At 45.9% G+C, this 22,703-nt stretch overlaps 1 protein-coding gene across 1 annotated transcript in view; it reads right to left on the bottom strand.

The window, feature by feature from the left end:
- Positions 1–22,703, bottom strand: part of dgkab (diacylglycerol kinase, alpha b) — a 59,598-nt gene that overhangs the window by 23,767 nt on the left and 13,128 nt on the right. Inside the window, exons 4-15 of the mRNA XM_084317369.1 lie at positions 22,333–22,477; positions 21,080–21,154; positions 19,903–19,952; positions 19,564–19,638; positions 18,352–18,468; positions 17,864–17,981; positions 17,425–17,513; positions 12,743–12,853; positions 11,086–11,184; positions 8,780–8,851; positions 7,749–7,822; positions 6,555–6,629 (exon numbers count right to left, since the gene is read on the bottom strand). Coding sequence (XP_084173495.1) covers positions 6,555–6,629; positions 7,749–7,822; positions 8,780–8,851; positions 11,086–11,184; positions 12,743–12,853; positions 17,425–17,513; positions 17,864–17,981; positions 18,352–18,468; positions 19,564–19,638; positions 19,903–19,952; positions 21,080–21,154; positions 22,333–22,477 — 1,100 coding nt within the window. The remainder of the gene's footprint in view (positions 1–6,554; positions 6,630–7,748; positions 7,823–8,779; positions 8,852–11,085; positions 11,185–12,742; positions 12,854–17,424; positions 17,514–17,863; positions 17,982–18,351; positions 18,469–19,563; positions 19,639–19,902; positions 19,953–21,079; positions 21,155–22,332; positions 22,478–22,703) is intronic.

The following is a 22,703-nucleotide window of genomic DNA, read 5'->3' as shown; positions in this document are numbered from 1 at the left end:
TTCGGACCGGGCCCGGCGGCTCGGGAAGCACACAGGGTTACCAGAGGAGGTCCAGAAGACCACCCCAACAGCCCCCTCTCCGCCATGCGTGAGAGAGGTGCGGAGAAGAAAACCAGCCCCTTATGATAGCGCCAGGTACAAAAAAGTACCCAACAAGGATCTCTATAACGCCTAACCTTGTGATGCCCCGGGCCGACCCGGCCTTTTTCCCCCTGGAAAAAGCCCAAGTCCCTCAGGGTACCAGAACAGCAGATCTGCATCCCCGGTGGACAAACGGGTTAACTGACCTGGACCAGCGTGACCAGAACCAGTCCTGTGCCCTAACCACGCCGACATGCCTACTCCAGGAGAAGGGGCAGATATGCGTGTTGATCTAAAAACATGAAAAGAGGGCGCCACCCAGACGGGCCGGTGTGAACCGCATCTCGGTGGCCCACCCCAAGGGCGTGAGACCCCTCTACCTATGTTCAGATCCATTCCGTTATCATCCCCCAGATATGAACGAGAATCCGTCGAGAACCAGTAACAGGTTCTCGGAAGAGGACAAAACCTCCATCCCAGTTGCTTTATAAAAACGCCGTTTTAACCACAAGCAACCAAGGCATACTAGCTACCCGCATGATTCTTAACAGAACACCCCGAGCTAGCACTATGCATGCGTCGGGACACAACCACATCAATGAATAGGCTATTTAGACCTTTCATTGAATCCCCAAGGCGCCTGGGGGAATGACAAGAAGGGTGCGGTGCCTCCTATACCCCACACTCTTTTATTTAAAAGAAGGAAGCACCAACAGACATGAATCCCATTTGACACAACTGAGGGTAAAAACTGTTTACATTTTTACATCCAGTCACCCCTATCACAGAGGATTTTAGACTGAAAATTCCCCAGAGAGCCTTCCCACGTGAGTCGTAGAATGAAAAAGCCATGGTAACTCCGAGTCATGTGACCAACCGACTCAAGTTACACATAAAATCGAGCGTAGTGGACCCGTAAGTCCTACACTCTATCCCGACACTTTGACAACAGATCGTACGTACAGATCTAACTCACGGAAGCCATCGTCAAATAGCAATGTGCGTAGTGACGTATGCTATGACGGGGGGAAACCCAACACTCAACGCCTGTTAATAGGAGCAGAGTCAGGGCAATTGATTGATTGATTGATTGATTGAAAACTTTATTAACAGATTGCAGAATGGGTACAGTACAGTACAGCTCAATACATACAATTGTTAAGGGGATGCAGACCAGAGAAAGACTTTCGTCTTGTTTACATCAGGGTCCCCCATTTTCAATTCATCGTAACATATATGACATACATGACATACAGATAGACATTACTGCTACATCTATACATTTATGACATACCAGATTTGCAATTACAGTACTGTTTGTGATACAAAAAGAGTCCAGAAAAAAAAGAGTATATACATTTGACGTAGAAACTGTACATTGGATTGGGTAGGTGGGGGTGGGAGGGGACTGTACATTGGAGGTGGTTGGGTGGGTGGGGGGGGGGGTTGGGTAGGAGTGGGGGGGGGGTTGGGTAGGAGTGGGGGGGGGGTTGGGTAGGAGGGGTGGGTGGGGGACACTGTACAACTGTACAAACAAAACTGTACATTGGATTATTGACAAGACCATACTTGGTAATTTACTGTACATTGGAGGGGGTTGTGTTGGGACATTTACAGGGGCCAGTTTCGAGTTGCAGTCTCCCTTAGGTGTTTTTTGAGAGTGTTTTTGAAAGTGGGTAGTGATTCACATTCCTTTACAGCTTTGGGTAGGGCGTTCCACATTGATGTGGCATAATTGCGAAACGTGTTTAGTCCCTTGTTTGAGCCGAATCTGGGTTTAACATGATTTGTGGAGCTCCCTCTGGTGTTGTGATCGTGGTATTCACTGACCTTTGGGAAGTATTTTGTCATATACATGGGTACCTTGGTCGTGTAGTGTATCTTGTAGACCAGGCCCATTGCAAGTTGCTGTACTCTGTCGTCTACTCTAAGCCATCCTAGGTTGTCAAAGTGGGCAGGGGTGAGGTGGGTTCTAGGAGTAAGGTCAAGCAGTAGTCTGACCAGTTTGTTTTGAGATGTTTGTAATTTTGTTTTTAGCGCCTTTGAGGTGCTTTGGTACCATGAGGTGCAAGCATAGTCGTAGTACCCTTGAATGAGTGCTCCTGCTAGAGTCTTCAGGGTATTCTTGTTTACCAGTGAGGAGATCCGGTACAAGAATCGAGTTCGTTGGTTGACTTTTTTTATTACATTGGATGCCATTTTGTCACAGGAAAGATTTGCCTCTAGGATGGAACCCAGGTAGGTAATATCTTCTTTCCTTGTGACAATATTGTCACCCACTGTAACTGAGAAGCCGTCGGTCTTGCTGAGTTTGTTATTTGAACCGAAGAGAATGGACTCTGTTTTGCCTATGTGTAATGATAGTTTGTTATCAGCGAGCCATATGCAGATTTTGCCTATTTCTGAGCTGAGGGTTTTTTCAACCTGTAACTTGTTCTTGTCAGAGACCAGCAGGGCTGAGTCGTCCGCAAACAGGAACAAGTTGCAGTCACAAGCTGACGACATGTCATTTGCATAAATTAGGAACAGTAGCGGACCTAGTATGCTTCCTTGTGGAACACCACAGCTTACTGTGAGGGGGGGGGATAGGGTACCGTTTACCTCCACCATCTGCTCTCTCCCCTCCAGGTAGGATTGCATCCAGCTCACTGATAGACTATCAAAACCAATTGCTTTTAGCTTGTCAATCAGAATGGTGTGATTGACAGTGTCGAAGGCCTTTTGTAGGTCCAGCATGACCATGCCGCAGTATTTGCCCGCGTCCACCTCTTGTTTGATGTGGTCGTTTAAATAGAGAAGGCATGTGTCAGTGGAGTGGGATGTTCTGAAGCCAGATTGGAATTCGTAGATTAGATTTTTTTCCGCAAGGTATTTTTCGACCTGTTCGTATACAATTTTTTCCATGACTTTCGAGATGGAGGTAAGGATAGAAACAGGGCGGTAGTTGCCTGGGTCTAATTTACTGCCTTTTTTGTGCAGAGGGGTCACTCTCGCAATTTTGAAGTCCTTGGGGACCCTTCCCCCCCCCCCCCCCCTCCCTGCCAAGTCGCCTAACGGCTTGGCCCCGACTGGCCTAACAGGAGATGAGTAAACCCCCCTGACCAATCAGAAGAGGGAAGGAGGAGTTTATTCGGTACCCCCTCACAAGCCCTTCCCCCTGCACACAATAACAACTTTAGCATATGATACCTTTGGTAGAATGCTAATGAAATAGCGCAAGCTAATACAATGCACACTACCCACAGAAACTGTGAACAGGGTTTACAACAAAACCAAGTCGCGTGTGTGTGTGAATCCTACACCCGCATCCTATGTTGTACACAGAAAAACACTGATAGAGAGAGCGAATGGCTGGGCCGTGGTACGTGTTCATACGAGCATTACTGCAACTAACACAACAGTGTTGTAGCTCAACATTACTTGTGTAAGCAACAGACCATACAACTAGCCTCTACCTGCATGTGGAGTCTCAGGCCGAGGTAGAAAACCTTCCTATAACCGAGTGTAGGCTGCAGACCTTGCTTAAGCTCATAACACGAACGTAACCCTCCTATCAATGCATACAAGTGAAGATTCACACTTTGCAACCTCATCATATGTTTTGGTGAAGAAACAGTTTGTTAACCAAAAATACAGTCCCCCTTTAGAGGGGACTTTTTATTTTTGAATAAAAATTATATGAGAGGGCCGGGGAGGGGTAAACAGAGGGGACCACAGGGGGAAAAAGTCACTGCCTAGCGGCGCCTGCCGCCTCGAGCCGCTCGGGATTTGCCACCCCGGGAAGCCCCGGAGGGACGGTAGACAATCGGTGGCTGGTCACGGCGATCCCTACCGTCTCCTCCAGGCGCAGATGTAGCGGCGGCGCCCTCTCTCCTCCTGGCCTTCTTCGAAGGGCCAGCAGTGGCGGTGGTAGCAGCAGCAGCCACGGCGGAGGAAGCTCGACGACGTGGTAGCCGTCTAACTCCACCGGCGATGCCGGGAGGGGGAAAATGGGGTTGGAGCACGGAGCGCTCCTCTGCCATTTCTCTGCACGTCGAGGTCATCAATTGCAGGGCCGTCCCGAACAGTCCAGCATCGGAGAGGGGTGCCGTCAGAAGAGGACTTCTCTTCTTCTCCGGTACACGGGCCTGCTCCAGCCAAAGGTGGCGCTGGTTCAGAGTCGCCAGGGCGTGCACTTTCCCAGCGGCTATGGCCTGCAGCTGAGTCAGATGCAGGACAGCTCCTGCCGACTGGGTGAGCTGGTCATGTTGTTCATCACTCAGCTCCATGCCGCCATCAATACCCCGGACATGAATCTTGCCAGCTGTGCGATGTTAGACGCAGCAGCCAGAGATTGTGTTCCGGCGATAAATGACTGGTCGCTCCAGTAAGCCAACCGCCTCGCCGATTTCCCTTGAGGAACCGGCTTGCATAACGGCTCCCACACCACCTCCGGACAGAGGAGCGCGGCCATCGGCCTATCAAGCCGTGGCACGCCCTCTCTCATACCTTCGACCAAACCCGCCACCCGCGTAACTTGTACGTAGGCGGGGGTGAGGCCAATGATGTGGGACACCACCTGGCCCCGACGAACATAGGCCCCCATTGAGGGGAGAAATGGGTAGACAACGTCCACCCCTCTCACCGGGCGACGTTGCCAGAGATGACCTATTAGATCATCAGGGACAGGAACAGGCAGTGGCTGCGGCAGCGGCACGCCGTTTGCAGCGGCCGCCACCGCCATAAGCTCGGGAAACAAAGCCTGCAGTTCCCCCTGCAGACTTTCCTCCACCGAGCCCGCATCCCTCACATACAGCAGGCTTCGACTGGTCAAGGAGCCACACTCCGATGTGGCTGATAGTAGGGCATCCTGCCGACGAGTCCGAGGGTCTTCCCCGACATCTTCAAACAAGGCGCCCCAAGGAGACATTTCACCCCCCTCCAGTGTTACCTGGACGGGCAGGATACATGTCTCCACCGGGCCTTCAAATAAGAACCCGTTCGCCTCTACCATGTAATCCTCTGTTTCCATCGGGCAGGTAGAGACCGACGCATCCTCACTGGGCTCCAGCAACTCACCAAACCCAGGCCGTTCGCGTCTGCAAGCCACCATCTTGCGACGGGAGCGAGCAGACGCAAAAAGTTTGCGTCTCAAATCCTCTGGAACCAAAGGAACCGGCCGCTCAACAGCGGACGATTCCCCGGAAGCAGAGGAACCAGAGCCAGGACCAGGCCATCGCAGAGGCGATGGCACTGGTGCACCAGCTCCTTGGAGAGGCAAACTACCCATCGGACGCCTACCGGGCGTGGCTGTCAACCACGAAAGAGGCAACAGCCCTGCACCAGAAAGCACGACGGAGGCGGAAATGGAGAACCGCTGGTGGAGAGTGGCTCTGCGACTCTCCGAAGTAGACATTATGACTTAGATTTTTCTATTGAATATTTATGAGAGAAGAAAAAAATAAGCACAATGTAAACACGTCTCAACTTTCTTCAGCTAACAACCTCGTCAAGTGGGGATCTACCGAAGGCACTTCCTTGTGGTGAAAGTGAAGAAGGAGGCGAGTAGGTGACCACACACCTGCTTATGAAGGTAAGCGGAAGGGGGTGTGGTCAGATGGATGTTGGGATGTAAAGGTACATGGTGGAATTTTTTATTCAGTGCTCGTGCACGAAGTGAAGTACAGTGCAGACAGGTGCTGAGCCAGCCATAAACGACATAGAACCTTCTGTAGTGTGGTAGTGAAAGGTTAACCTTCTGTAGTGTGGTAGTGAAAGGTTAACCTTCTGTAGTGTGGTAGTGAAAGGTTAACCTTCTGTAGTGTGGTAGTGAAAGGTTAACCTTCTGTAGTGTGGTCGTGAAAGGGTTAACCTTCTGTAGTGTGGTCGTGAAAGGGTTAACCTTCTGTAGTGTGGTCGTGAAAGGTTAACCTTCTGTTGTGTGGTAGTGAAAGGTTAACACTCTGTAGTGTGGTAGTGAAAGGGTTAACCTTCTGTAGTGTGGTAGTGAAAGGGTTAACCTTCTGTAGTGTGGTAGTGAAAGGGTTAACCTTCTGTAGTGTGGTAGTGAAAGGGTTAACCTTCTGTAGTGTGGTAGTGAAAGAGAAGAAGAGATGGAAAGCCACTGTAAACTTCACCCACTCAGAATCCCTGGCTGGGGCTAGTAGTAGGCTAGTAGCCACTGCCATGGCCAGGTTTGGTGTGGTATGGTTGGGTTTGCGTCTCCATTATGTTTCTTGTAAACTCTCCGGTTGCTAGGCAACTTCAAAATGCACACCAACAACTGTGTTACACAAGCTAAACCCTGACGATAAAACAGTCTGGCCAGGTTGTGAAAGGTGGCTGTCTCAGCCAGGGTTCAGCCAGGTTTGTCCAGGTTCTAAAGACAATGGAGACGCACACTGTGTGCCAGACAGGCCACAGCACAGCTAAACCCTGGCTAGTGGAGACAAGGCATTACTCAAGAAAATGGTAGTTGACAACAAGTACTGTACCCTGATGCAGGACCTCCATTAGATAGGTTGTAGACTTGACGTGGGTTCAGTAGGTAATGGAACTTCCTCAGCACTCTGTGAATCACAAACAGAGAGAGTTCTGCCACTGGAAGCCAGACTGTTTAGGCAGGAAACTTGGAAGTAGCGGAAGTAGAGGAAGTAGTCATGTCTTCTGATATATATGTGTATGTAAAGTAAGTAACTAAGTGAGTAAGTAAGTGAGTCAGTAAGTAAGTGAGTCCGTAACTAAGTGAGTCAGTAAGTAAGTGAGTAAGTAACTAAGTGAGTAAGAAACTAAGTGAGTAAGTAACTAAGTGAGTATGTAAGTAAGTAAGTAACTAAGTGAGTCAGTAACTAACTAAGTAAGTAACTAAGTGAGTTACTTAACAAATTCTAAGATCAAAATAAAAACATACAGAGAAAGAAAAGAGCAAAAAAGAAAATGTAACTATAAAGAAAAGAAACAAGAGACTGAGTGACTGAGTGACTGAGTGACTGAGTGACGACTGAGTGACTGTGTGACTGTGTGACTGAGTGACTGTGTGACTGAGTGACTGAGTGACTGAGTGACTGTGTGACTGAGTGACTGAGTGACTGAGTGACTGTGTGACTGAGTGACTGAGTGACTGAGTGACTGAGTGACTGTGTGACTGAGTGACTGAGTGACTGTGTGACTGTGTGGCTGAGTGACTGTGTGACTGAGTGACTGAGTGACTGAGTGACTGTGTGACTGAGTGACTGAGTGACTGAGTGACTGTGTGACTGAGTGACTGAGTGACTGATTGACTGAGTGACTGTGTGACTGAGTGACTGAGTGACTGTGTGACTGTGTGGCTGAGTGACTGTGTGACTGAGTGACTGAGTGACTGTGTGACTGTGTGACTGAGTGACTGAGTGACTGATTGACTGAGTGACTGTGTGACTGAGTGACTGAGTGACTGTGTGACTGTGTGGCTGAGTGACTGTGTGACTGAGTGACTGAGTGACTGTGTGACTGTGTGACTGAGTGACTGAGTGACTGAGTGACTGAGTGACTGTGTGACTGAGTGACTGTGTGACTGAGTGACTGAGTGACTGAGTGACTGAGTGACTGAGTGACTGAGTGACTGAGTGACTGTGTGACTGAGTGACTGAGTGACTGAGTGACTGTGTGACTGAGTGACTGAGTGACTGTGTGACTGAGTGACTGCTTACCTCTCACCCTGTCTCCCACCACTCTTGAGGTTTACAAACACCAGGAGAGGACAGGTGTCTGAAATTGGAATAATCTAGAGAAAAGTACAAGACTGAATAAGATCCTTTGTTATTTTGAAAGACAAAAATGTGTGTGTATGGAAAAGGGAGGTTCTGTGTGTGTGTGTGTGTGTGTGTGTGTGTGTGTGTGTATGCGTGCGTGCGTGCGTGCGCGTGTGTGCGTGCGTGCGTGCGTGTGTGTGCGTGCACGTGTGCGCGTGCGTGTGTGAAGAAGGAAAAGGAATTTAAGAAAAAAAGTGTGTTATTAACAGGGGCGTAGGTTTGATTTTATCTTTGGTAGAGACACTTAATATGCGAGCGCACAAAGTGTGTGAGCAGAGGTTTTCTTTGCACTAATTAGAGCGTAAATACAGGGGGGGGGGGGGGGTTTAGCTACAAAGAGCATCAAAAGTTCCTGATAACCTCCTGAACTGATGCTGTTGTCCTACATGTGCACTCGCTGCATACAAACTGATAGCAAATTGGGTAAAAAAAAACCTGACCTAATATTAGGCAATGAGCAGAGACAAACTATTATCATTGATACAACTGCGAGTACATGTCGGTCAACATATCTTATCCCCTATTGTTGGAGAACTTCAAACTAACTTGCTGGCTGCTAATCAGAATCCCCTCTGTCGCTGATGAAACGCTCATGAGAGTAGCGTGACCAGCGAGTGGACGGCTGTGACAGAGCTGTGAGACAGAGGGGCGGGAGGGAGGAAAGTCCAGGTTGTTGATTGGATATCGCAGATAATAGGATAGCTTGCTGATAGGTTCTTGATGCAGCTGTCAACCTACACTTTCGCAAAACAGATAAAAAGGCTCTGTTTTGCAAGACTGCGATGTTGTGAATTATATCAAACTAAAACTACAGTTTTCACTCTGCTATTCTTTTGGTAGGGACATGTCCCCAGCGTCCCTGTATAAAACTATGTGTATTATTATTATTATTAGGATGATGTGTGATGGACACAGAGAGAACTCCAGACCTGCAGAATGTGTCCATCAGGGGTGACGTTCAACATGGACGTGTCCACTGGGGAGCTGCGTCCACTGTCCTCCTGGAGGGACAAGGAGGGACAGAAAACATGTATATTTTTATTTATTTAAAATCAAAGTCAAATAAATAAAATCCCACTGAGATCAATGAGAGCTGGTCAAGAGAGCTGTATAACATGTTACAGAAAGGACTCGACATGTTACAAAAGAGAAGCTACAACATGGAGAACAGGTTGACTCTACGCAGCACAATCCTAAAACAATATAAAGACAGGGCTTTAAAGCAGTGCAAGCTTGAGGTCAGCTTATACCTTATACACTGTACTTAAATAAATAACTTATTTGGTACCTTTGTTAGCTATTCTATTGAAATAATGTTTTTAAGTTGCAGGAAATTAAAGCAAATGGCTTTCTTTTCTTTTTATTTTTTATTGGTCTTTTTCCCCCTCCATTTTCCTCCGATTTTCTCCCATCCCAATGTTAGTCGTATGCCAATTCCCAATCCCCTTCCTGGTCGCTGCGCACTTACCCCCCACAGTCAGATCATCTGGGAGAGTGGAGGCTATCACGTGCTTCCTCCGACACACGTCCAGCCAATCAACCGCTTCTTTTCACCTGGCAGCGCGGATCCTCCCTGAGAGGGCGTAGCGTGTGGAAGGATCACACTATCCCACTCAGGTCTTATCCGCGCTTAGCAGGCGCCCCGACCGAACTGTAGGAGTCGCTGTTTACAACGACCCGGACCCACCCCGCCAGCTTCTCCCACCCTCTAATACAGCCAATTGTATTAGTGTGAACGGCCAGCCAAGCTGGTGACAACCCCGGAGCTGTGAGCTGGATTCGAACAGGCGAATCCAGCTCACAGCTCCGGGGTTGGTGACGAACGCAATCTCCGCTACGCCACCTAACCGCCCCTAATGGCTTTCTTTTCTATTGAAAATGTCTTTGCCTCCCGGACAGGGAGCCCAGACCCCCTTTGGACCACCCCCTAGTTGAGACTCATCTTCTTTGAAAATCCTGGGGAAAGCCCAGTAAATACCTAAGAACAGAGACAATCTGTAAGTAACTAAGTGAGTAAGTAACTAAGTGAGTGAGTAAGTAAGTAACTAAGTGAGTAGGTAAATAAGTAACTAAGTGAGTGAGTAAGTGTCAGTAAGTAAGTGAGTAAGTAAGTAAGTGAATAAGTAACTAAGTGAGTAAGTAACTAAGTGAGTAAGTAACTAACTAAATAAGTAACTAAGAACAGAGACAATCTACCAATAGCTTCATTCACCACTGAGCTTACAAGTGCTTGAGATTCAGACAGAGTTACTAACCCATTTAGTTTCAAGTCTTCTTCTTCTTCTTCTTCTTCTTGTCAATTGCCGGAGGACTACCCATTTAGGTGTATTGCCGCCCTCCACATTGATTGATTGATTGATTGAAAACTTTATTAACAGATTGCAGAATGGGTACAATACAGTACAGCTCAATACACACAATTGTTAAGGGGATGCAGACCAGAGAAAGACTTTCGTCTTGTTTACATCAGGGTCCCCCATTTTCAATTCATCAGGACATGACAGTGAGAGCACTGTAGAAACAATAGACTAATGGCAGTTCGCAACCACAAAAGCCGCACACCGCCACCTACTGCACAACCCATTCTACAATATCCTTCTTCTCATTCTTCGGTCGGCCACCAACTATGTAGGACACTACCGCCATCTTCTGGTATCATTTCCTCCTACAATGTCCATTCCCTTCACCATCATGAAGTGCAGCTAACGCTGCTACTTCCCGACTAGACCCCCCTCTGTGATGCACTCACTGCCTCCTGAGTTCTGACTCTGGCCTTCTTGGTCCCCTACAATCCCCTTATTTAACTCACCAATCACTTCCTCCAACCTCAGACCACCCATACCCAAGTGCAGAATTGCCACTTTAACTACCAACTTGATCCTTTCCGTTCTACTCTTAACCAATTAAAGCTGTCGCGTTAACCACTCCTGCCACAAAGGCCACAATATAAAATGTCTCCTCCCACACCCTCTTTTTAACCTCCTGCACCACCCTCTCCGCCAAATGCCCTTCCCCAACCCCCTGTCCCTTACCTTGATCTCCCTGACCTACCACCCTAGCTGCCTCCGCATACGACATCTTTCCTTCCCTTCTCACTCTCTGAACCACTACCTCCCTCTTCATCACCTCACAACCCCTAAACGCTACACTATGCCCCCCACCACAGCAACACTTCGGCCCCACTCCCTCTCCACACTTCCCATAATCAGGCTTTGCGAGTCGTAGCGGTGTTTACCTTTGAGTGGTCGTATATGGCGCAGGGAGGGAGGATGTGCTCTCTCAGCAGCCCACAATCACACGACGACGAGCCAGCTGGCACACAGTCATCGTGGCGCTTAAAGAGAGACAAGACAGGCTCATTAACACTTTCAGGTGTGAGAGATTCTTAATGATGATGGCCGCTGGTCATTGAGAGCTAATAGAGGGCTTCGACTTAACGTTATGAATGGACCCACGTTGTAATGTTTGCCAATATCAACTGATATTCACTTGGGTCCAAACGTTCCCTATTCGGTTGTTCAGTCACCAGCTCACAGCTGGATTACACCCTTCTGTCAGTGGTGGGGGATTGAACCGGCAACCTTGCCTGCCTCTTTACCTCTAGGCAACCCTGCCTCCCCATCTGTTTCAGTGGATCTGTTTCAGTGGACGCTTACAAGGCAACATAACTGTACCACCACTTATATCATCCACTCTCGAAAGAATCTAATAATAATCGTCATAAAGATCATCACGCACCTATAGGCATTTAGGCACTTTAGGCACAGAACTGCTGAGCTAGCTAGTTTTTCTTGTATATCTATTTATATAAAGGAATAGGGAGGTGTAGTGGTTACGTCATTGCCGTTTTTCGTGTTCCACCCTCTGTCCAACACAATGTATTTCCCCATTGCCCATTTCTAAATCGCCTTGTTTAAAACAAATAAAGCATTAACATTGGCATGGTGTACCTTTCTGTGCTTATTCATCCACAATCTATAGCTCAACATGAAAATATTCGCAATTAATCGTAAAAAATATTCGCGAATTTTTATTTCAACCAAAAATGTTTAAACAATAATGTTAGTGATAGAAGGGAACTCATTTTGTGCAAAAATTTTAAGATTTTCAATTTCCATGCGGCAGAATTGTTACAATAGCCGATAATCCATTTTTCCAATGATAAATCCCTATACGGGTGGAACAACCAGTGACGTCAGACTACACCTCCCTATAGGACAAGGGCTTTGGTGTTTTTCATTAAAAAAAATTGACAGAACATCAAAGGCACATTTTTTTTTTGGCAAACTAGCAGCTTCTTTGTTGCCTAGCAACGAGAAGGTGATTGTCTGTGTACCTGGCGAACTACTGTGAATGTTTTGGGCACATGGTAGAGCAGGTAGAGAAAGGACCAAATATCTGACATTAGTGTTCATCTGAAAACTCGCTTGCTCGCTCGCCCGCCCGCTCACTCACATATGCAAGGATACATAAACCGTATATATATTTTTATATATATATATATATATATTTTTTATTATTATTTTTATATACTGTATATATATTTATTTTTATTTTATTATTATTATTATTTTTTTGTCTGTACATACCTGCATATAAAGCTTTTTACATATCTGTAGATAGTATATCTGTACATATCCCTTACCTACTCTTACTAGTTACGCTGCTGGCCAGTATGACTTACTACCATAGTGTCTTTATACCTGCATCACTGTACATATTAATACTACAACTCTGTACATACATCTGATTGTATATTACTATTGCACTTTACTGTTACATTTGCACTCTGGTTGGATGCCAATCTTTTCATTGTACTGTACTCGTGCTGTATAATGACAATACATTTGAATCTAATCTAATCTAATCTAATCTAAACACACACTCCTCACCATCTCGTGGCACCACACGCAGTGCTTCCCTGATAAGGTCTTGATCTTCTTGTGGCACACCTGACACTTATGGGAGTTACAGTCTGCACTGATCCAGTCGTGAGCTGGTATCTGATACAGGGGGGGTGGGGTGGGGGGGAGAGAGAGAAGACAAACAGATTAAAGCAATAAGACGCAGAAAGTGGACCAAAGAGATTCTTGATTTCCTAACAGGCAGGCCACAGTTTGATAGAGCGGCAATACCTCAATACTGGTGGGGTTGTTACTCAGTCCATAATAATATTTTTTTCAATATATTTTTATTCACGTATTCAAGTTGCAGACACAGTATACAGTGAGTCAAACTTTAGATTTTCTTTATCTCCCTCCCACCCTCTGACATGTCTGTCAGTATGCTTGGAGCATAAGCATTCAGCCTACATCAGAGGTAAAAATAAGACAAGGTAAAATGTAACAGACCCCCCCCCCCCTCAAGTGATAGATCCCCTCGCCTCCCCCCCATGTATCCCTCCCCATTACTGCCATTATCAGAGCAAGGTACATGAGTCATAACACGAAGTACATCAACACATATCATATGCAGTCACATCTGTGTACATCAGTCAGAAGTATAAAGAATATAAAATTAAAGTATAAAGAATATAAAATTTAGAAAATGTAAATTAAGATGGTGTTCGAGGGAGTCACTCACAAGTAAACATAGTAGGCTATAGGCTATGGTTGGTGTGTGCAGCTACTCAGTCCCTTACTAACACTCTCTGTTAAAGGTGATTTTCAAATGTGTTACAGTAAATAGCTCTACATTTTGACAGCCATCACTGTGTTTGTGTTTGTAACATGGGTCTCCCAGTCCCTCCGTTCTGCAGTAAACAGACTTTTTTTTTCTGGTATCCCACTTTATCCAATCAAGAGAGAAAACCCTAGATATTTTTACTTGTTTAAAAAGATCTTGCCAAACCAGATTTGCTTACTGCACTGGCAGATTATTGTACTTGTTTCAAGCTTATATTGCTTAAAACTAGTTTTTATTTCTTATTTTTGTCAGACAATTCTTTCAGTGTGGAGTTCTCTCTCCTGATTGGATAAAGTGTATTTTCTGTTTACTGCAGAGCGGAGGGACTGGGAGACCCATGTTACTGACCAAACACTGTATCAGTGATGGCTGTCGGAATGTAGAGCTATTATTTTAACATGTAGACCACTTATTTTAACAAATAAATACCACTGACAGTACCTTTAACGTATGACTGTAAAGCCAAGCGTAACTCCCACTGTATAAATGAAGTTTTGTATTGACAATAGGCAATGTTGTTGAGTGTCAACTCCGCAATGATTAGCAAGGATGACAGGAGGGAGGTACAGGACATGGTAGTATGGTGTCGAAACATCAACCCGGTCCTAAATGCCAGTAAAACAAAACAAGATTGCAGAGGTAGTGATGTCATGTCACTACAATAGACAATAGAGCCAAAAGAGAAACAACTGTCATAAGACTTTATTTACTGATCAAATAGTTGATTTAAAATGACATGTCTGTAAAACGGTGTGTCCTACACTGACCATGTTCACGTGGCAGCTATTTTGCTCTTGTGTCATGCTCAGGTTGAGATTTTGGGAATAAATATGGTCAATTGTTGTCACTCTGCAAACGAAATCGGCCATGATGAGGGATCTATTTATTTAACATCAAAATATATTTGTGAATATTATTGTGATGTCATTTTCCAGGTGAAAAAACGAATTCAGAACAAAGAAAACATTTAAAAAAGTATTATTGAAAAAACTTACATTGACTAAGAGTCCAATTAGAGCTGGGTGATTAATTGATTTAAAATTTAAATTACAATTACAATTTTGTCTTCCCACGATCATGAAAACTAAATAATCGAGATAAGATTATTATTGTGCCACATGCCGCGTTGCTCTCATTTCGTCTTGTGTTGTAAACGCAGCGCACCCTTCCTTCACAGCGCTGCACTCCGCCCCTCAAGCCCAAACAGTAGTTTCATCATCGCGTTGAGAGGGAGGAGGGAGGAGCCACGGCGTGTTTCTCCTGTTATTTCGAAACGTCCTTGGTAACTTGTAGAAGATTACAGAAAGGCAGCATTTGGTCGAGAAGAAAATCAATTATATATTCAATTATATTTAAAGTTCAAAGTCATTGTGTTAAAAATAAAAACACCAGCGGTCAGGTGGTGTAGCGGAGATTGTGCTCGTCACCAATGCAAGAGGCTGCGGTCTCGACTCCCGGAGAGTCAGCATTGCCTTGGCTTGGGCTGATTGCTATACTAACTCGTTTGGCTGAGTTAGGGGGAGGGGAGCCGTGGGTGGGTCCTGGGCGTTATGGACAGCGACCCCTACAGTTCGGTCGGGGCGCCTGCTCAGCGAAGGTAGGATCTGGTGAGAGGTAGTGTGGCCTCCCACACGTTACATTCTCCCAGTGAGAATCTGCGCGGCCAGGCTGGCTGCCGGCTGGCTGCACATGCGTCGGAGGAAAGCATGTGACAGTCTCCGGCCTCTCGGACCAACAGTAGGGGAAAGTGCGCAACAACCAGGAATGGGGTTGGGAATTGACATAACGACTAACAGTGGGATGGGAGAAAAATCGGAAAAAGAATGAGGGGGAAAAAGATAATAAAAAAATAAAAATAAAAAAACAGTGTTAAAATCCAACGCATAATATGATGTTCTTAAATCACTGAGTAATGATTATGATTTTGCCATAATCTAACAGCAGACCAAGACCAAGTAGTTGACTTACTGACTAGAACAGGTACATGTAATAAAAGTGTGGAAGGCGGCAAGGTGGTGTGGTTAACACTGTCGCCTCACAGCAAGAAGGTCCTGGGTTCGATTCCCGCTTGGGGACCAGGTTGCCCCAGGTGGGGTATCTCCCGGGCCTTTCTGTGTGGAGTTTGCATGTTCTCCCCGTGCTTGCAAGGGTTTCCCCTCCAGAAAAATAGATAAACCCTAACCCTAATTCCTGTCGCGTCCCTGAAGAAGACGGACAGGAGCACTTGGATTGGTCCCCTGGTGTGGCCGCAACCCATGTCTGCTCCCAGCTGCCCTTGGGGGGGAAGGACGATGGGATGGGTCAAGTGCAGAGTGGACATTTCAACGGCGACCCAAAAGATGCATGTGTGTGTCCTCTGTGTCGCCCATCTCTCCATGTACGCTGCAATGTGCTACAAATAAAGACTGGTGACCGGCGTGCTGGACGTCCCGCGATGATGACGGGGAGGTTGCGACCCTCTCTGCGCCGCCCCCTGTCCCCCTGTCTCCGGCTGTCTCGGAGTTATGACCGGAGTGTTGAACGTCCCGTGATTAAGACGGGGAGGACGCGACCCTCTTTGCGCCGCCCCTGTGCCTCAAATAGATCCACTATCAGCTCTATCTTTAATCTTTCTAAATGTTCAGTTGCTATTGCATGCACTCGTCTGTGTTTCACTACACACATGAGTGCATGCTTACCAACTGTCCGTCTGCAACACTACTATCACCGACATCTAAGAAGGGAGATCCCCCCTTGAATTGGCCCTTCTAAGGTTTCTCTCCTCCACATTGCCTGTGGTGCATTTTTTCCTATTGCTAGGTTTTAGTGAGTTTTTCCTTACCTTCGCGTGGGGTATGTCTGGGAGTGTTCGCATTGCATTCATTTATTTTGCATTTATTCTAAATTTGTTGGACCTTATGGCGTTCTTGTTTTGTTTCTTGACTTATTGTGATGTTTCTTCTTGACTTGTTTAAAGAAGACGTGTCCGGCCCATGGGGACATAACGTGTGTTGTCGGGCCTTACAAATACATTTGATTTGATTTGATTTGATTTGATTTCTTCAAAGTCCAGTTTCATTTAGAATATGGAGGTTGCCAACAGCAACAGACTCTGCTCCAAGCTCCACGGACTTGACAAGGTCTAGTTTCTAGACCCATTGTTGCTTAAGGACATTAGCAAGGCTACTTCCTCTGGGGATCCAGACAGCCTTGTGGACATGTACAACTGCACACAATCAACAGAATTGTGTGACATGGGTCATTCCGCCGCACTGGGCCCGAAAAATCCATTAGAATAATAACCAGGAGCGCAGGAAAGATCACGAGTCATCGAGCCCCCCATAGGGTGATTACCCTCACGCTACCGTAGCCGCCGCTGTCACGGTAAAACACTCACTATGATCAAGGACCCGCATCACTCAAGTGATTTCTTAGCGCTGCTCGGGGAGCGTTTGTGTCCACATGGCCGGTGCCCCGGGAGCGGGCGCTGAAGCGACCGTACAGGCGTTTATTCTGCACTTCAACAGGGAAACTGATCCCAGGCCGATGCAAAAACGGCGTGAGTGGTCGACTGCGTTAACCGAGATGACTGACCTGACCTTGAACTTCATACTATGTGTAACTGTTAATAAGAGAGGCGGGGTTTAAAACTGTGTCAATCAAGTTGTATGTGTTTTAATTGATTTGTTATCCTTGCTTTTTGTCTCATCTTGTTTTCTTATTGTTATGATTGTATATGTTGTGTGATTTTACGTGCATTTTTTTCTCATTTCTGTATGTACACTCGATGTGACTGTAAATTATGGAAACCTAAATTAAATTAAATCACAATCTAAGAAACTGAACAGTGGTCTTTCCTAGTGCCTAATGGAGAAGTCCCTGAATGAGGGGTGATAATTATGCTTCTTACACCAATCTCCTTTTTAGATTTGACGAAGGTCTGAACGCATCGAGCTGGATTGTTGTTGGCACAGTTACTGTGGACGGTGTACTTGCAGCCTGGAGGAAGAAGAAGAACGTATGTTCATTTCTATTGAAGGCACAGTATGTGATCTTAATGTAAACAAATGTGCAGCCCCACCACCAAAGATAAGAAACAAAAATGTATTCATTCCCTAACTGACTAGACAATAAACAAATAAACAGGTAAATATTCATCTTTAATTGTATCTGCTGTATTTTGTGGCCTTAAAGGGTTGTTTGCGTTGGTAATGGAGTCAAATAAACCTATATTCTCACTTAAAAAAAATCTAAATAATAAATCCCATCTACAAATAAAACACGGGAAGAGGCCAGGGATTATCTATGAGATACTTGGTTGCCCCCTAGTGGCTGTTACTTGCTCTTACAGGTGCAGCAGAGCCCTTGCTTCCCCAGGCCCAGTAACATGCACTGACACACGTTGCAGTACGTTGGCTTGTTGAAGTGCTTCATCCTCCAGATATGATGGCCGTCCCTCTCTGTCATCTGTTGGAGAGGGTAGACGAAAATCATAACTTGCTTTTTTTTCGTCGTCCTGTTTTTTGGACGTGACTTATTTTCTTAAATACTCATTTGAGGCTTCCACCTGTAAAGGTTGTTTTTTGTTGTTTATTTTCCCCCTTCTCTAAGCAGTTTAGTGGTTATTCGTTACACAGATAACTTAAAGAGTCCCTATTATCTGCTCGTGACCCACACACACATGCATGATTATGACATGTTATCTATATCACCTTTAATGTTATTTGGAGTTGAGAGAGTTCATTCCAAACTACATTAAGGCTGCACTGAGTATTACATTGTTAGCGGTGCGGTTTAAAAGACGAGGTTGAATAGAACTGTATGTAATGACTTCTACCTTCAGCCCCAGCAGCACAAGCAGAGGCACATTGTTCATGCCTCCCTTCACCCATTCATCCAGGGTGACGGTCCCACTGTTATCCACATCGATCGCCGTCATCATGTCCCTAAGCACCTGTCCGATCAGAAAACACCTGATTAGTCATCCGACAACTATTATGCAATATGTGATTTTCCCTTTCAGGATAGAAACCCCCACCTGTAATGTTAGGCTTTTTTTTCCTTTTACGATAACATAACAATTCATTGTGATGACCTCAAATGTACTGAATTTCGATTTTCAAAATGTATTCAAATATAGGGCACCCAAGTGGCGACCCATGTAACGTGCTGCGTCGCAAAGCGGCCGACCCGGGTTCGATTCCCGGACCCGGCGTCCTTTGCCGAATGTCTTCCCCCCGCTCTGTCTCCCGTTCTTCCTCTCTCTCTCTACCGGACTGCCCAGTAGTATAAAAAAATCGACCAGAAACATAATACTTTTATTTAGATTTTTATTTATTTCAAATATAATACTTGTCATTGACCGATTGGGAGAATATTTGAGAATTCAGGTCCTAGGCTTGCTGTCATCCTATGTGCGAAGACTCATCCTAATTGGATCAGAACTGTTGGAACATTAGCTGGCACGGACAGGCACACAGACACACAGACACACACACACGGACACACAAACACACAGGCACACAGATACGCGGACACACACACGGACACACAAACACACAGACACACAGACACACACACGGACACACAAACACACAGATACGCGGACACACGGACACACGGACACAGGCACACACACGGACACACGGATACACAGATACGCGGACACACAGACAGACACAGACACACAGATACACGGACACACAGACACACAGACACACAGACACACAGACACACAAACACACAGACACACAGACACACAAACACACAGACACACAGACACACGGACAGGAGCAAGCTCAACGCCCACTTTGCAGCACTTCACAGATAACAACTTGACTTTAATGCACATTAAAAAAGCATGTATGCTTGATAACAACAACATCATCAACAGCAGGCTCAGGGTGTTCTGGCATGCCATGTAATCACAATCACGTCCTTTGTCGCACGTCATCCCCTTTCTCTCTACCCCTGATCTACTGTCACTAAACTGTCCTATCCAATAAAGCAGAAATGCCCTAAAAGAATATGTTTAAAAGGAGGTTCGTACCGGTCTGAGCTCAGTCACGTCCCAGCCCAGATAATCTGCAGCACGCATCATCTGAGTTATTATACGATCCACCTCCTGGTCAACATGAGAGATAAGAGAGCATTTTATTATCCCAGAGGGGGAAAGTGCATCGTTGTCAACAGCACTGGCCTGGTTGGCAGGGAGACGTCCAAAAGGTAAATATGAACACGAGATAATGAAATAGAATGAAACGTAATGTTAAGAAAACAGATAAGGGAGATGGAAAGGCTAATTGGAAACACTAGAAAAAAAACAAGGATGATCAATATTATGTCATAATCAGAGGGGATTCAGAAACGTATTTAGTCAACTACTTACCGAGCTGTCCAGGTGTCCATTGCCGTCTTTGTCATATAGTTTGAAAGTAACTGAAAACACAAAGACATAATTCAGGGAGTAAAAATGTGTGGACATTTAATCATCGCTCTCCACTGTACATCATTGTAACTGAAATAAGATATTAAATAAGACAATCATAGGATGAGTGATGTGCATGGGGAAGGGTGGGGGTGCAGGGATATTCCTAAGCTAAGGTCATGCCTAGGCCTCTCTCACATAGACTGTTCCTAAACTAAGGTCATGCCCAGGTCTCTCTCACATAGACTGTTCCTAAGCTAAGGTCATGCCTAGGCCTCTCTCACATAGACTGTTCCTAAGCTAAGGTCATGCCCAGGTCTCTCTCACAGAGACTGTTCCTAAGCTAAGGTCATGCCTAGGCCTCTCTCACATAGACTGTTCCTAAGCTAAGGTCATGCCTAGGCCTCTCTCACATAGACTGTTCCTAAGCTAAGGTCATGCCTAGGCCTCTCTCACATAGACTGTTCCTAAGCTAAGGTCATGCCTAGGCCTCTCTCACATAGACTGTTCCTAAACTAAGGTCATGCCTAGGCCTCTCTCACATAGACTGTTCCTAAACTAAGGTCATGCCCAGGTCTCTCTCACAGAGACTGTTCCTAAGCTAAGGTCATGCCTAGGCCTCTCTCACATAGACTGTTCCTAAGCTAAGGTCATGCCCAGGTCTCTCTCACATAGACTGTTCCTAAGCTAAGGTCATGCCTAGGTCTCTCTCACATAGACTGTTCCTAAGCTAAGGTCATGCCTAGGCCTCTCTCACATAGACTGTTCCTAAGCTAAGGTCATGCCTAGGCCTCTCTCACATAGACTGTTCCTAAGCTAAGGTCATGCCCAGGTCTCTCTCACATAGACTGTTCCTAAGCTAAGGTCATGCCCAGGTCTCTCTCACATAGACTGTTCCTAAGCTAAGGTCATGCCTAGGCCTCTCTCACATAGACTGTTCCTAAGCTAAGGCCTAAGCCCAGGTCCTCTCTCACACACCGGCTGTTATCCCTGGTATATAGCTCCTGGTATTAAGGAAAAGTTCCGTTGATGTTTTTGCCCCCCCCCCCCCCTCTCCCCGCCTCCCTGGAAAAGTCAGTGCACGCAAGTGGAGGGAAAACACTGTTGACGGAAGTCGTATTGAGAAGATAAGACTCACATTCCAGCTTGTCCCTTGGCTGTCCCTCCTCCAGCACCGTGAAGTAACACGTCATGTCCCGGAGGAAGACCACTCCTGTGAGACACGACACGCAGGTTGTTTTAACAAAGATCTGCTAGACGTCTGCCAGGCGGTGCTAATGTCACCCTACCTTATCTTGGGTGTGGATATAATTATGATGTATTCAACCAGGAAGTCCTAATTTAACCAAACCTTACCTTGTGGTTATCTATGCCTTGTAAACGAATACAATATTTGTTCTGGCTTGCGAGGCCAACATATCCTGTTCCATAACATTTCATTGCGCTGCTAATTAAGTACTTGTGACTCAATAAAACAGAAAGAGGGATGAGGAAGAGGAGGAGGAGGAGGAGGCAGATGAAGATAAAGAGAATGGGGAGGCAAGGTAGGACCTGTGTGCAGTTTGAATTATCGGGGTATAAGCTGTGTCCATGTAAAAAACAGAATTTTATTTACACAATATTTTGTTTATCAATGTATACGTGGTACACTTGAGGGGGATATGCAAATACAACAGTTTATCCTGTGTAGGATCTTTTCACAGCAGACATTCTGACTCTGGCAGATGAGTACATTATATCTGACTGTTACCGGGACGTGAGCTAATATCCAGGGTGTGGTGCACATGTAAACAGGGGCGTAGCTGTAGATTCTGGGCCCCATGAAAGAATATATTTGTAGGCCCCCTAGTGAATGTGAGCGTGTGATAAAAAAGTAATTTGGCCATTTATTTATTGATGAAAACGCATAATATGGTTTTTACCTATACATTCGGATCAGCAGTTCAGCACCTGCACTGTTGGTGGGTGAGCCTAGTAAAGGATGTCGCATTGCGTTCATCTTCAATGAATGGACCAATGCAATAGTCTACCAAAGCCCCCCCTCTCTCTCTATGTATCTCTCACACACACACACACACACACACACACACACACACACACACACACACACACACACACACACACACACACACACACACACACACACACACACTTCAGAAACAAACATAGTATCAATGAGAGCATCAATAAATACACCTGAGTGATGTCTAGTAAAAAAAATAAAAATAAAAAATATTTTTTTATTTTTTGGGCCCCCCCCCCCCCCCCCCCCCCCCCCCAGTGCTGGGCCCTTGGAATCATCCTAAGCTCCCCCCCCCCCCAGCTACGCCCCTGCATGTAAACACAATGTATATGTATACTGTGTATGTATATGACTTGCAAGGGGCTCACCTTCTTTGGACGGAGGGTACTTACTAGACCCATCCTGCTCCGCGATACGGAAGTAGTGATAAAGGCGTCTGCAGAAGTCCGCCGGGAAGTCGTCCACTTCTAGGTAGATCTTCAGGAAGAGACTGAAGCCCACCAGGTTGATACTCTGAGGGGAGAAATCAAACATGGATGATACCACTTAGACAAAGAGAGAATATGTCAGAAAGCTGTGTGTGTGTGTGTGTGTGTGTGTGTGTGTGTGTGTGTGTGTGTGTGTGTGTGTGTGTGTGTGTGTGTGTGTGTGTGTGTGTGTGTGTGTGTGTGTGTGTGTGTGTGTGTGTGTGTGTGTGTGTGTGTGTGTGTGTGTACATGCATTATTCTATTGTATTTTT

Source organism: Notolepis coatsorum (genome assembly GCF_963971535.1).
Source record: "Notolepis coatsorum genome assembly, chromosome: 6".
Lineage (NCBI taxonomy): Eukaryota > Metazoa > Chordata > Actinopteri > Aulopiformes > Paralepididae > Notolepis > Notolepis coatsorum.
This window is presented reverse-complemented; position numbering and strand designations above follow the sequence as displayed.